This window comes from Schistocerca cancellata, chromosome 1, assembly GCF_023864275.1.
Source record: "Schistocerca cancellata isolate TAMUIC-IGC-003103 chromosome 1, iqSchCanc2.1, whole genome shotgun sequence".
NCBI classification, from domain to species: domain Eukaryota; kingdom Metazoa; phylum Arthropoda; class Insecta; order Orthoptera; family Acrididae; genus Schistocerca; species Schistocerca cancellata.
In genome coordinates, this window is record NC_064626.1 from 312341053 (window position 1) to 312357391 (window position 16339).

The 16339-nt window shown below is 41.0% G+C and overlaps 1 protein-coding gene across 1 annotated transcript in view; it reads right to left on the bottom strand.

Moving 5' to 3' along the window:
* Positions 1 to 16098, bottom strand: part of LOC126172807 (uncharacterized) — a 51369-nt gene extending 35271 nt beyond the window's left edge. The window contains exons 1-2 of the mRNA XM_049920909.1: positions 16009 to 16098; positions 656 to 765 (exon numbers count right to left, since the gene is read on the bottom strand). Coding sequence (XP_049776866.1) covers positions 656 to 748 — 93 coding nt within the window. The 5' untranslated portion in view covers positions 749 to 765; positions 16009 to 16098. The remainder of the gene's footprint in view (positions 1 to 655; positions 766 to 16008) is intronic.
* Positions 16099 to 16339: the final 241 nt, after the last annotated feature.

A 16339-nucleotide genomic window follows, 5' to 3' on the forward strand; every position in this document is an offset into this window, starting at 1 on the left:
TTCTAATACACTGACTTAATCAGAAGCACATTTCCTTTCATTAACATTCACTGAAGGATGCAACTGAACAGTTTCTAGAAGAAAATAGAAGGATGACTATCATCGATGTTTTTGTAACGAAAATGCAACAGAATATAAACTGCGGAGGAACACGAAACAACTTTTAAGAAAGAAAAATAGTTTTTTTCTTTTCTTAAACTTTCCCGGCCATTTGTTGTCATCTTGTATAACTGGGTGTACTGCCTGTGGTTCGCGTCTTCCCAAAACTATATTTCTTCGTCGTAACTCGACGTCTTGATCAGGTGTCTCATGGAACACGTAATAAAGACTCCGAGTTACAGCGAAGGAATATTGTGTTGGGAAGATGCGAACCACAGACTGTACTCCCAGTCCTACGGGATGCCAAAGATAATTATATAGTTACCTACAGTTATATCACATTCCGATTCAGAGCAAATCCAACGAGCTACTCTTTGTGCCTAAGCCTGTGTGCTCTTTTCACTCCTTTAGTTTCATGTCACTGACGTCAACCCTCCAAGGATTGTTTTTGTTTATCTTGTTCAGTCAAAGGCAAACGAATTTACGCACACGAACAGAAGGACGTAGTCTTTAACTTTTTCCGTGCGAATATGAGTCGTAAATAGGTTGTACTTACTATACCCAGGACTCCAATAATGATGCTTCCCTTCTTGAGAGAGCAGCCGCAGCAGCACTGATTCAGAATAGGTATCTTCCAAGTGGCCCACATGACTGAAGTGATTCAATCTGGAAATTATGCAGGTGGATTAGGAGGCACTCTGAACATTTCTTGTTGTCTGTACTATATTTAGCCGAACGATTTTAAACGTTTTATCCTAGTAACAAATGCATTCCCGTCAGATTGGAACCAAATTCGAGTGTAACGCTAACGCTAAAAAACATCTTTGTTTCTCCGTGTAACTGCTTCGTAAACAATTATTAATTAACTTAACAGAATCTTCAGTGACTAAAAAAGGGTCACAAGTTGTCGAAGCGAGTGAGCCAATTAGACGGAGCGCTCCCACAAAAAAAAAAAAAAAAAAAAAAAAAAAAGTGAGCAATAATATCCGTAGTCATTCGCAGACAGAAATATTGACAGTTAAGCGTGTTTTGCTGTTACATCATTGAAATGAATACCAAACCAGTTTAATTGGGAGATTCTTTATCCAAAGGGCACATAAAATGTAATTTAGACATTTGTTTTTATTGAAAATCAAAGTATTCTTTACCATGGACACTGAATGTTGAATGAAGTATCTTGCGACCAGTCTTGTCTGAGGCGAGCATTCATTCATTCATTCATTCATCCTTGTTTCATAAATCATGAATACCCCATTTCGTAATGATGTGGAAAGTGTCACTTTAACGTAAGTTTTCTTTACACAAAATAATTAATTAGTTATTTTTTTCTTTTTTTTAAAGTTACTGTCTCATATCTAAAAACTCATGTATTGAATAGACGGAGTTTTCATTCAGAAATTCTTTTAATTTGCTTTTAAATGTTGGTTGACTATCTTTCAGACTTTGGCAAATGACCAAAGATTTTAGTGGCAGCATAATTCACCCCTTTCTGTGCCAAAAATGAGATTTAATCCACAATAGTGAAGATCATCCTTTCTTCTATTGTTGTAGCTATGCACTTCGCTGTTATTTTTGAAATGAGATGGGTTGTTAATGACAAATTGCATAAGTGGATATATGTGTTGCGAAGGTACTGTGAGTATCCCGAGTTCCTTAAATAAATATGTGCAAGGTGATCCAGCTGTTATTCTGATTACACGCTTTCGTGAGATGAATGACGAATTGCCCCCAAATATGATGCCATATGAAAGCAGTGAATGAAAATAGGGGTAGTAGGCTAATTTACTGACTGATATGTTTGCTAACTGTTTCAGCAGGTCATCGATATGTTTCTTCCAATTCAATTCCTCATCAATGCTCACACCCAGAAATTTTGAATATTCTGCCTTAGCAACAAAGTTCGGTTCATAGTCTATATTTATCAATGGTATTATGCCATTTACTGTACAGAGTTTTATAAACTGTGTTTTCTCAAAATTTAGTGAGAGTCCATATGCAGAGAACCACTTAATAATTTTCTGAAAGACGTTATTTACAAAAATTCCGCTGCTGATTCTTGCTTGTTGGGCGTGATTACTATAGTTGTGTCAACAGCAGAAAGACCTCTTTACATCTTCATGACTACAGAGGGGCAAGTCATTAATATATATTAAGAACAATAAGGGACCCAAGACTGAACCATTTCCCCAGTTAGGGGACTGCTGATTTTTGCAGGCTATCTGTACAGTTAATTCTAACCTTCTGCATTCTTCCAGTTAAATATGAATTAAATCATTTGTGTACTGTCCCACTCATGCCATAATACTTAAGCTTATCTAGAAGAAGCTACCCCAACTTTAAAATTACGCAACCAGAACTTATGAAAACTATATATGCGAAACAGGAAAGACACGAGCGTATCTTTGGTAGCACTGAACAACTCATTTTGCTTATTGCTTTCAGAAACATATTTGAGACGTTGTGGGTATCGTACGGGTTTGTCGATTGACACAGTTGCCTAAATCATAGCAGAATACCAATATTGTCATTTTCTGTGTCATACAGCTGCAGTTCATTTCAATAGCTGCGTCATTTGCACTATGCAGAATGACTAATCTTGTTTTGCAACCAGCACAACCTCGACACTGTACGTAACGACTCGATTGTACAGGAAACATTTGTAACCTTTATGAATGACATCAGTGCAATAGTCGATGGAAGAAGCCCTGAAAAAAATGAAACCAGAAAGAAATGAGCAATATATGTTAGTAAGGAGAGAGGCTACACCTTGAACTCTCAGAATTAACGGCAAAAGTAAAGTGTTCATGTCTCTAGGTTTGCCAGTCCTATCTCACGTGAGAATATGGGGCACTTTTTTTAAAAGCCTTATGACCTTATTTGTGTACTATTTGTGTACAAATATCCAACAACGAGGATGAGCAACTGGTGGTCTTCTTTGGGACGGTGTTTTGGATATTTAAGCTCCCCCTGCACTGTAACAGACACAGATCTTTAATATTACTGGAAAACTGTATACAAATTAGTCTCATGTAGTATGGAATTTGTGCGCTGACTCAATCAAAAATAACTTACAGCACTTTTGTCCTCTGGGGTAAAGCTCATGAAACTCTCGTTGGAGATTATGGTTTGCTACCATAAAATATTACGAGAACGTGCTGGAAGGTAAGTCCTCCAAATTTCTTAGGCAAAAATTCTTAAATGTTTTCGAATAAAAGAAACGTTATTGATTATTCTATTATATATCTTTATTCTTCAAATCTGCATATTTCTTTTTCAACGGTCCTCCTGACGATGAACACATTTCTCACAAAGGAGGATGCCGTGGTTATAGTGGATGGTCCGGGAAATAGCACTGACAGAGACTCTGAATATTCCATAGAAAGTGACCTGGTGAAGATAGCATCAGCAATGAAGCATACGAATGTGGGATTTGTGTCTGTATTGAGACGCCATGATCGGCCTCATTTGAGCACTTCCGTAGGCAGGGTGAACTTGGATTTGGAGTGGCTGCTTAGGACAGTATTGGGTCCCATATTGGTTTGATTCCTGTGGATGCTATCGATAGATGGGGCTTACATTAGGCATGGCCTTCACCTCAATAGGAAAGGGAAGGGAAAACTGTCTGGGTTGATTACAGAAAACTTAAGGAGGGGCACTGTCAAAAATGATAAAACACCAGTGGTCACAGATGTCAGAGGGATGCCTTCTTTAGGGTAGGGAAGGGGGAAAGAAAACAAGTTTTAAGAGAGATTGGCAGACACATTCAGTTTGAGAAAAAATATCAACAAAATTAATTAAGGCATGTTCTTGTGGGTTTAGTACAACTCTAAGTTACTTGTGTAATCAGTCAATTATAACTGGGACATTTCCTGACTGGCTAAAATATGCAGATGTTAAGCCTCTATTCAAGAAAGAGGATAAAGAGATACCATCAAACTACAGACCGATTTCACTTTTGCCAGCATTCTCAAAAATTTTAGAAAAAGTAATGTACAGGCAGCTTCTCAACCATTTGACCAGAAATAACATATTATCAAGAACACAGTTTGGATTTCTGAAGGGCTCTGATATAGAGAAGGCTATATACACCTACAGTGAAAATGTAATTAATTCATTAAATAACAAATTACAAGCAGCAGGTATTTTCTGTGATATGTCAAAGGCCTTCGATTGTGTGAACCACAACATCCTTTTATATAAATTAGAATTCTATGGTGTCATGGGCAGTGCTGCAAAATGGTTCAAGTCATACCTCGCTAACAGGAAACAAAGGGTGTCAGTGCAAGAGATTAGTGAATTAAGTCATCAGTCATCATCAGAATGGGAAGCAATTACATGTGGTGTCCCACAAGGGTCCATCTTGGGGCCATTGCTTTTTCTTGTGTACATTAATGATCTCTCATCAGTTATACTGCCAGAAGCAGAGTTCGTTTTGTTTGCAGATGACATAAGTATTGCAATAAATAGTATGTCGAGTATAGTTCTAGAAAGATCTGCTAATGATATTTTCATGGATATTAATAAATAGTTTAAAGCCAACTCACTGACATTAAGCTTCGAAAAGACTCACTATATGAAATTCAGAACCTGTAAGAGGTTTCCACCCAGCATATGCATAAAGTATGAAGAAGAGCAGATAGAATAGGTTGGTGGTCTTAAATTCCTGGGATTACAACTTGATAGTAAATTCAGGTGCGAGGAGTACACCACAGAACTGCAGAAACGCCTTAACAAATCTGTATTTGCAATTCGAGTGTTAGCAGACATAGGTGACATAAAAATGAAGAAGCTTGCATACTTTGCCTACTTTCATTCCATAATGTCATATGGTATAATATTTTTGGGTAACTCTTCAAGTCAAACAAAAGTTTTCAGAGTCCAAAAGCGTGTAATACGTATTATTTGTGGCGTAAATTCACGGAAGTCCTGTAGAAACCTCTTCTGAGAACTGGGTATACTAACTACTGCCTCTCAGTATATTTACTCCTTAATGAAATTTGTCCTAAATAATATATCTCTTTTTCCAGCAAACAGCTCAGTTCATAATACAATACCAGGAACAAAAATGATCTGCACAAGGACTTAAAAGCACTTACTTTAATTCAAAAAGGGGCTCACTACTCAGGAACACTCATCCTCAATAATTTGCCAGCAAACATAAAAAATTTAGTTACAAATAAAGATCAGTTTAAAAGGAGCCTGAAAGACTTACTAGTGGCCAACTCCTTCTGCTCCATTGACGAATTTTATAATAGAAAAAAAAGATGTCTTGTATATATTCATACTATTAGTATTGTTATTTCAGCTATTTAAAAAAAAATTGACATGTTCCACATCCACGAGGATCTCCTAAGCACGGATCTATGGAACGAAAAACTAATCTAATCTAACCTCATAACGAGAGAGCATTGTGTTGATGCCGTCATTGTAGAACTTACTTGACGGAACCACAACTTCTGCTCTGGTAGCACCGCTGCGTCAATAGTCCTCGAATGTGTTATTTAAAGTTTGCAAACAGATGAAAATAGGACATGGGAATGTCAGGCCCGTGTGGAGGATGTTGCAGCGCTCGTATGCTGACTGGCATTGTCATGATGAAGGAGATGGATCTCCACGTGTGGACAAATTCTTCGAATTCGAAACTCTATTACAGCAAGCTGTTTCTCACTCACCGATACTGTTACGTTACACATCAGCTGATTACACGCTACAATTCGGAGCCGTCTAGCGTCTGTTATGAAGAACAAATATGTATAATGGTAATAATGTTTGTTTTATTTCAAAAGTTTTAAGAGTTTCCCCATAAGATATTTGGAGGCATTACTTTTTAGCACGCCCTCCTAAAAAAAGAATGAAGAGGAAACGAGGAATAAGGAGGATGATGGTGATATTATTGAAAACCACAGTGTGTCGCAGGGTACGTTAAATGGGAGTTATACGGTGCACGTAGCACGCTGGTGGTTAATGTTACGCTGCACCCCAAGTTCATGAAAGCACGTACGCTTAAGGGCGCCTAGCAAGTTAGCAGAAGTTCCAGCCGTACGTGAGGAGTGACGGGGTAGCGTCGCAGCCGAATGGACGGTTGCGTAACTCCCGGTTCTGGCAGTCACAATAAAATGTCAGCACTTATGGAAAATAACGGTGGACCAAGTCTAAGCGAGTAGAGAAAAGTAGCACATTTTGTAGGTTAACCTCACTCTTATGGCGAGAGTCGACGGAGTTCAGATACAGAATTACACTTGCTCATGTTATCTACGTCGAATAACGCAACAGTTCAACAGCTAGTGTGTCTTCAGTAACGAAACTTCCAAGCATAGTCTTGTGGTGAAAATTATAGAAATAAAGACAGCAGAGTTAAGAACTTTATCTGAAGAAATTAAGATTTCAATTTCGCTACTGGCGAGTTCAGTGTCATCTTATGACTTAAGTAAATATCTCCGCCCTTTTATAAGTGATCAATTAACTGGACTTTCAAGGCATACAATTATTTGTTTCTTGTTGTTGATTTAATTTTGCCACACTTGGAACACTCACAACTTCTTCATCCACAGCCTTTTAAGTACGTGTTTGTTACCACGCACAATGCGTACATCAAAAGTAATACGTCAGACACATACACAAAGGTGACAAAAGTCATGGGATAGTGATATGCGCGTGTACAGATGACGGTAGTGAAGTGTCGGCAGAAGTGCCAACACTTTTGTTTGAGGAGACCGAAATGCACGCTATAAGCTCACGCAGGCTGGCGTGAGGTCTGAAACAGGATACGTAATGAATGCTATAAAGAAAAGTACGTAGCTTCTGGAATACTTAACTTTAATCCACATTTGTAGAACATCGCTCTTGATGATACAGAAGTATTACAGCAATTGAATACGGCGCCTTGCTAGGTCGTAGCAAATGTAGCTGAAGGCTATGCTAACTATCGTCTCGGCAAATGATAGCGTAATTCTCAGTGAACCATGGCTAGCAACGTCGGGTATACAACTTGGGCGAGTGCTCGTACGTCTCTCTAGACCTGCCGTGTGGTGGCGCTCGGTCTGCAATTACTGACAGTGGCGACACGCAGGTCCGTCGTATACTAGCGGACCGCGGCCGATTTAAAAGCTACCACCTAGCAAGTGTGGTGTCTGGCGGTGACACCACAGGTAGTATGGTGTTCAAAAGATATAAATTGGTGGAGCTAGCATTTGTACTCGAGCGTTTCACGTGAAAAGGTGTCCTACGACATTATGGTCGCACAATGGGATGTAACAGATCTTCAAAGCGTAATGGTGATTGGAGCTAGGTGGACTGGACAATTCGACATTCCATTTCGGAAATCGTTGTTTTTTGTTTTTTTTTGTGGCCATCATTCCAGACACTGGTTTGATGTAGCTCTCCATGCTACTCTATCCTGTACAAGCTTCTCCATCTTCCAGAACCTACTGCAACCTACGTACTTCTGAATCTGCTTAGTGTATTCATCTCTTGGTCTCCCTCTACGAGTTTTACCCTCCACGCGGCCCTCCAATACTAAATTGGTGATCCCTTGATGCCTCAGAACATGTCCTACCAACCGATCCCTTCTTCTAGTCAAGTTGTGCCACAAACTCCTCTTCTCCCCAATTCTATTCAATATGTCCTCATTAGTTACGTGATCTACCCATCTGATCTTCATCACATTTCGAAAGCTTCTATTCTCTTCTTGTCTAAACTATTTGTCGTGCATGTTTCACTTCCATAGATGGCTACACCCCAGACAAATACTTTCAGAAAAGACTTCCTTATATTTAAATCCATAATGTTAACAAATTTCTCGTCTCCAGAAATGATTTCCTTGTAATTGCCAGTCTACATTTTGTATCCTCTCTACTTCGACCATCATCAGTTATTTTGCTTCCCAAATAGCAACTTACTATTTCAAGTGTCTCATTTCCTAATGTAATTCCCTCAGCATCACCTGATTTAATTTGACTACATTCCATTATCCTCGTTTTGCTTTTGATGATGTTCATCTTATATGGTCCTTTCAAGACACTGTACATTCCATTCAACTGCTCTTCCAGACCCTTTTCTGTCTCCGACAGAATTACAATGTTATCAGCAAACCTCATAATTTTTATTTCCTCGCCATGGATTTTAATTCCTACTCCGAATTTTTCTTTTGTTTCTTTACTGCTTGCTCAATACACAGATTGAATAACATCAGGGATAGGCTACAATCTTGTCTCACTCCCTTCCCAACCACTGCTTGCCTTTAATGCCCATCAACTCTTATAACTGCAGTCTGGTTTCTGTACAAATTGTAAATAGCCTTTCGTTCCCTGTATTTGACACCTGCCACCTTCAGAATTCGAAAGAGAGTATTCCAGTCCACCTTGTCAAAAGCTTTTTCTAAGTCTACAAATGCTACAAACGTAGGTACAGGGAATTCAATATTCCGAGATTCACAGTGTCAAGAGTGTACCGAGAATACCAAATTTCTGTCTTTACCTGTCACCACGGACAATGCAGTGGCCGACGGCCGCCACTTTACGACCGAGAGCAGTATCGTTTGCGTAAAAGTTGTTAGTGGGAACAGACAAGAAGCACTGCGTAAAAAAAACACAGGAATGTATGTGGGACGTACGACGAACGTATTCGTTAAAAACAGTGCGACGAAATGTGTTAATGAACTATAGCAGCAAACCGCCGAGAAAAGTGCCATTGCTAAACACGAGGACATCTCCTGCAGCGTCTCTCCTAGGCTCGTGACCGCGTCGGTTGGAAAAACGTGACCCGTTCTGAAGAGCCCCGATTACAGTTCGTAAGAGCTGACGGTAGTGTTCGAGTGTGGCGCAGACCCCACGAAGCCACGGACCCAAGCTGTCAACGAGGAAATGTGCAAGCTGGTGGTGGTTCCATAACGGTGTGGGCTGCGTTTGCATGTCATGGATAGTGTCCTCTGATCCAGCTGAAATGATCATTGACGCAAAATGGTTGTGCTTGGCTACTTGGAGACGATTTGCAGCTATTTCATAGACGTCGACGGAAATTTTCTGGATGACAATGCGCCTTGTTACCAGCTCACAACTGTTTGCGACTGGACTTAAGAACATTGTGAACAGTTCCAGGGAATGATTTTGCCACACACATTGCCCGACATCAGACATAATCGAGAGGTCAGCTCGTGCACAAATTCATGCCCGGCAACACTCACAATTATGGGTGGCTATAAAGGCAGCCCCCCCCCCCCCCCATGAACCATGGACCTTGCCGTTGGTGGGGAGGCTTGCGTGCCTCAGCGATACAGATAGCCGTGCCGTAGGTACAACCACAACGGAGGGGTATCTGTTGAGAGGTCAGACAAACGAGTGGTTCCTGAAGAGGGGCAGCAGCCTTTTCAGTAGTTGCAACGGCAACAGTCTGGATGATTGACTGATATGGCCTTGTAACAATAACCAAAACGGCCTTGCTGTGCTGGTACTGCGAACGGCTGAAAGCAGGGGGAAACAACGGCCGTAATTTTTCTAGCGGGCATGCAGCTTTACTGTATGATTAAATGATGATGGCGTCCTCTTGGGTAAAATATTCCGGAGGTAAAATAGTCCCCCATTCGGATCTCCGGGCGGGGACTACTCAAGAGGATGTCGTTATCAGGAGAAAGAAAACTGGCGTTCTACGGATCGGAGCGTGGAATGTCAGATCCCTTAATCGGGCAGGTAGGTTAGACAATTTAAAAAGGGAAATGGATAGGTTAAAGTTAGATATAGTGGGAATTAGTGAAGTTCGGTGGCAGGAGGAACAAGACTTCTGGTCAGGTGACTACAGGGTTGTAAACACAAATTCAAATAGGGGTAATGCAGGAGTAGGTTTAATAATGAATAGGAAAATAGGAATGCGGGTAAGCTACTACAAACAGCATAGTAAACGCATTATTGTGGCCAAGATAGATACGAAGCCCACACCTATTACAGTAGTACAAGTTTCTATGCCAACTAGCTCTGCAGATGACGAAGAAATTGAAGAAATGTATGATGAAATAAAAGAAATTATTCAGATGGTGAAGGGAGACGAAAATTTAATAGTCATGGGTGACTGGAATTTAAGTGTAGGAAAAGGGAGAGAAGGAAACGTAGTAGGTGAATATGGATTTGGGCTAAGAAATGAAAGAGGAAGCCGCCTGGTAGAATTTTGCACAGAGCACAACTTAATCATAGCTAACACTTGGTTTAAGAATCATGATAGAAGGTAGTATACATGGAAGAACCCTGGAGATACTAAAAGGTATCAGATAGATTATGTAATGGTAAGACAAAGATTTAGGAACCAGGTTTTAAATTGTAAGACATTTCCAGGGGCAGATGGGGACTCTGACCACAATTTATTGGTTATGACCTGTAGATTAAAACTGAAGAAACTGCAAAAAGGTGGGAATTTAAGGAGATGGGACCTGGATAAACTGAAAGAACCAGAGGTTGTACAGAGTTTCAGGGAGAGCATAAGGGAACAATTTACAGGAATGGGGGAAAGAAATACAGTAGAAGAAGATTGGGTAGCTTTGAGGGATGAAGTAGTGAAGGCAGCAGAGGATCAAGTAGATAAAAAGACGAGGGCTAGTAGAAATCCTTGGGTAACAGAAGAAATATTGAATGTAATTGATGAAAGGAGAAAATAAAGCAGGCAAAAAGGAATACAAACGTCTCAAAAATGAGATCGACAGAAGTGCAAAATGGCTAAGCAGGGATGGCTAGAGGACAAATGTAAGGATGTAGAGGCTTATCTCACTAGGGGTAAGATAGATACTGCCTACAGGAAAATTAAAGAGACCTTTGGAGATAAGAGAACCACTTGTATGAACATCAATAGCTCAGATGGAAACCCAGTTCTAAGCAAAGAAGGGAAAGCAGAAAGGTGGAAGGAGTAATAGAGGGTCTATACAAGGGCGATGTACTTGAGGACAATATTATGTAAATGGAAGAGGATGTAGATGAAGATGAAATGGGAGATACGATACTGCGTGAAGAGTTTGACAGAGCACTGAAAGACCTGAGTCGAAACAAGGCCCCCGGAGTAGACAACATTCCATTGGAACTACTGACGGCCTTGGGAGAGCCAGTCCTGACAAAACTCTACCATCTGGTGAGCAAGATGTATGAAACAGGCGAAATACCCTCAGACTTCAAGAAGAATATAATAATTCCAATCCCAAAGAAAGCAGGTGTTGACAGATGTGAAAATTACCGAACAATCAGTTTAATAAGCCACAGCTGCAAAATACTAACACGAATTCTTTACAGACGAATGGAAAAACTAATAGAAGCCGATCTCGGGGAGGATCAGTTTGGATTCCGTAGAAATACTGGAACACGTGAGGCAATACTGATCTTACGTCTTATCTTAGAAGAAAGATTAAGGAAAGGCAGACCTACGTTTCTAGCATTTGTAGACTTAGAGAAAGCATTTGACAATGTTGACTGGAATAGTCTCTTTCAAATTCCAAAGGTGGCAGGGGTAAAATACAGGGAGCGAAAGGCTATTTACAATTTGTACAGAAACCAGATGGCAGTTATAAGAGTCGAGGGACATGAAAGGGAAGCAGTGGTTGGGAAGGAAGTAAGACAGGGTTGTAGCCTCTCCCCGATGTTATTCAATCTTTATATTGAGCAAGCAGTAAAGGAAACAAAAGAAAAAATCCATGGAGAAGAAATAAAAACTTTGAGGTTCGCCGATGACATTGTAATTCTGTCAGAGACAGCAAAGGACTTGGAAGAGCAGTTGAACGGAATGGATGGTGTCTCGAAGGGAGGATATAAGATGAACGTCAACAAAAGCAAAACGAGGATAATGGAATGTAGTTGAATTAAGTCGGGTGATGTTGAGGGTATTAGATTAGGAAATGAGACACGTAAATTAGTAAAGAAGTTTTGCTATTTGGGGAGCAAAATAACTGATGATGGTCGAAGTAGAGAGGATATAAAATGTAGACTGGCAATGGAAAGGAAAGCGTTTCTGAAGAAGAGAAATTTGTTAACATCGAGTATAGATTTAAGTGTCAGGATGTCATTTCTGAAAGTATTTGCATGGAGTGTAGCCATGTATGGAAGTGAAACATGGACGGTAAATAGTTTGGACAAGAAGAGAATAGTAGCTTTCGAAATGTGGTGCTACAGAAGAATGCTGAAGATTAGATGGGTAGATCACATAACTAAAGAGGAAGTATTGAATAGGATTGGGGAGAAGTTTGTGGCACAACTTGACCAGAAGAAGGGATCGGTTGGTAGGACATGTTCTGAGGCATCAAGGGATCAGCAATTTTGTATTGGAGGGCAGCGTGGAGGGTAAAAATCGTAGGGGGAGACCAAGAGATGAATACACTAAGCAGATTCAGAAGGATGTATGTTGCAGTAGGTACTGGGCGATGAAGAATCTTGCACATGATAGAGTAGCATTGAGAGCTGCATCAAACCAGGCACAGGACTGAAGACCACAACAACAACATAAAGGCAGCGTGGTTCAGTTTTTCTGTAGCGGACTTACGACGAGTTGCGGGGTCCTTGCCACGTCGGGTTGCTGCACCTCGTCGGTATGAAGGAAGTCTGACACCATATTAGGGGGGATCCCATGCCATTTCTCACGTCAGTGTATACCTTACACTTAAATGACGGGCTGAAACTATTAGATTCCATCCAGTTAGGAAAATTTTCTTCCGTTCTATCCTTTCTATATTTCGAGCCTGAGAAATCTCTTCCAAACTATAACTATATTCCGATTTCGGAAATTCTCCTTTTCTGTATCCCGTTTTCTTCATACGCTGGTATCATTTTCCCCCCAGACAACTAGTTCCATGGGCGGTAATTTGGATACCAGACGTAAGGTTTCTGACGTGTTACAGCTGCTGAATATTTCTGCATTCGACATCTCCGTGGCGTTGTCTTTCAACTAGATATCGCAAGGCGCCATGTTTTCTTTGCTGTGCTGACGTACTTCCATACATAAGGTGCCCGACTGTTGCAATTTGCAGAAAGCTATCCGTATCTCAGAACCACTGAAAACAAGCGATCATTGAGTACTATGGGACTGACAAGCCACCGGCGCCACCAGTTGTTACAAATTCACTATGAAACCTTCAGCCGCCATTTATTTAGCACAATTCGCAACTAGTTTCGGTCAACGACCATTGTCAAGCATAGCTGGCATAAACACCAAGGAAGTTATACCATAATCTGAACAAAAGTAAATTGCTCTTTTAAGCCCACCATAGTATGCAAAAACTTTTTCTCAGTAACTTTCGATGTTGACTTGGTTCTTGACGAAAATAATCTTACACAGTTACCATCGAAAATTTCAAATTATGGTGTTACTTTCCTGCTGTTTATGCCAATTAAGCTTGACAGTGGTCATTGGCCGAAACTAGTAGGGAATTGTGCGAAATAAAAGATAGCTGAAGGTTTCACCATGAATTTAACAATTATTTGGCGGTTGAATATCTCCACCTGCAATCATACATAGGCACTGCACAACTCTTAAGTAGTTTTGAAGCGCCGGCCTTAGTGACAGAGCGGTTCTAGGCGCTACCGTCTGGAACCGCGCGACCGCTACGGTCGCAGGTTCGAATCCTGCCTCGGGCATGGATGTGTGTGATGTCATTAGGTTAGTTAGGTTTAAGTAGTTCTAAGTTCTAGGGGACTGATGACCTCAGAAGTTAAGTCCGATAGTGCTCAGAGCCATTTGAACCATTTTCAGTTTTGAAGCACCATATGAGGACGGACTCGTGTATGACACTCAGACTCAGTTCGACTCGACTTCCTGGCTTGTTAGAACCGTTGGTGTTGCCAGAGGTGGCAGCTGTGAGTAAATTTCGCATCCTGTATACGCCCAAATTACCTACAAATTTATTCACGCATTCTTCCTACAATACTTTACACACACAGTAAGTTAAATTCTGTTATTTGTTATCCTTCCTGAAGTTGCAGTTTTAATGGCTAGTAGTGTGCTTATATTTCACTAACCCACTCAGAAACCCGGAAGCGTTAGCGTGCTGCTTTCGAAATTCGGAAGGCGAGCATGCCACGGATCGAATAATCCTCACGGATTAACGATAGTAGCTGGAGAGCCAGCCACCCTGGATGTGATATACAGACGGTTTCCTAAATCTACCTAGGTGGATACCTCCCTGATACTCCCGTCCCGCCTCAGATACCCTCTATGCAAACATTTAGAAAACGTTCCCACACTTGAACATGATATTTAAACTGGACGCAGACAGGCGGGCTACACAGGTTCTGTCGCTGGGAAGGGGTTGATGTGGGGGCGGGGGAGGGTGGGGCCAGTGCTGACGTCATCGCATCTGGCCGTCAGATGTAATATTTTTGCATCTCATGTCGACGCCACAGAGAAACGGGAAAGAGGCAAAGAAGCTGATGAGGAAGAAGAAGGACGTTACAGTCTACGAGGCTAAACAATACCGATAGATCAAGTCACTGTGAACATTCATCTCCTGAATGAATGAATGAGTGTCGAACGGGAGAGTGCTTTGCCGCATTGGTTTCCAATCAGTAGTCCGCCTTGACGCTGCAGGCGGTAATTAAAGCCTCTGCCAAGCGAGAGGGCGTTCGCCTGCTGAGGTTGGGGACGCGAGAAGTAGCTCTTGATAACCTCTGACCTTAAGCGCCGACTGAGGCGAGCTGCGTGGCGTCATCTACTACAAGTAAAGTACGTTTCTCTACGTTCTGGAGCTGCAGAGTTGGGTTTCCTCGGAAAATGTTCGCATGGGTTTTGAACTAGTTTTGTCACTTTGACGGAACGATTTCCTGTCGATTTTCGGTGCTACTATAACTACATCTATCCCTGTGAATGTGTTTGGAAATAAAAAAATAAAAAAAACATATGATAACTGTATACCGTGGAACAAGTGTTCTAAGCGACTAACTCCTCATGTATGTGCCGCTTGGTTTGCTGCCAATATCAATATGAATGAAATAGTTTAGGGCATTAGGAATCATGATTAACAGTATCGTGTGTGGTAAACTCAGTCACGCAGTGTTCCGTGGCTTGTGGAGAACAGATGTATGAAAATGACGCAGCGGTATGTCCGAAAGGATTTTGTTCAAAATCAATCTTGTCAACAAATTAAAGCTATTTGTTCTCGGAGGGATATTTAACATTTTTACAATTTGTCAAGGGGGAATGCACAGAACATTTTCTTACAGGAAAACGTTTCTTTCTTCGAACAGCGTACAACAATTAAGCAATAAAAACACGTAGAGCCCACATTCATGAGCAGGGTGTAGTTCTATGACGCTCTCTCGAAAGATGTAACACTCTAATTGTATTTGCTGCTATATGCTGTAGTGTATCAGTGTAAATACAGCGTAACTCCAAGGTAAAACTTCGGTACGTAATAGGTTATTAGTACATAACGAAAATAACGGAATCGCGCAGGATGCGTTTTCTCGTTGTATGCTTTAGATTCATGTTCATGAATTTGCTAAGCGTTTCTGTCCTATTCGAGAAACCCAAACTGGCAGTCAGGCAGAGAGTATTTTAATTTTTTAATTGCAAATAGTTCGCCACTGTACTTATTAAAGCAAGGGTGATGTCTACAACGTAAATAATACAGACTGTGGAGACTCGAAATGATTATTTGTATATGGAAACAAAATCTTTCGTGCAATTTCAGCCATTAGATTTTTCTATGGTTGATGTTTCTGAGTAAAACTTATCCCGTTTCCCCATTGATGCCGTGTACACATGTGCATCGGCTATTAGTCTAATAACATCACTTGTCCTTGGTAGTTGCCTGAGTAGAATGAGCATCTCCCATTTTACGCTTAATCAGGATGTAAGAACGTATTCTCGCCCTTAGTGCCTGTATAAAAGAAAATACCCAGTGTCCGTCAGCACTGTATCAGCTTACTTCAAGCACAGAACGCAGATGGTACTGACCTTAGCGGCGATCCGGCTGTGCTCGCTTCAGATTGTCACTGCCTCCTGGTTATCTGTCGTCGCAGACGCGGCAGCCATTGCTAGGGTGCCGACCGTTGCACTGTGACGTCAGCTCTGCCCCTCCAGAAGCATTGGCTGTTTTTCCAAGGGTCATATTTGTCCTCTCTAAGGATATTTGTCTTGGAAAGGAAGTTGTTTCCTTTGTTCTGCATGGCAGTACGTTATGGATTATCGGAAACTGAAGAGATATCACCAGTACTGAAAGAAGTGGAGGACGGAATAATAAAAAGGAAAATGAGAAACTAGTGATATAAATAAGCGCTCGACAGTG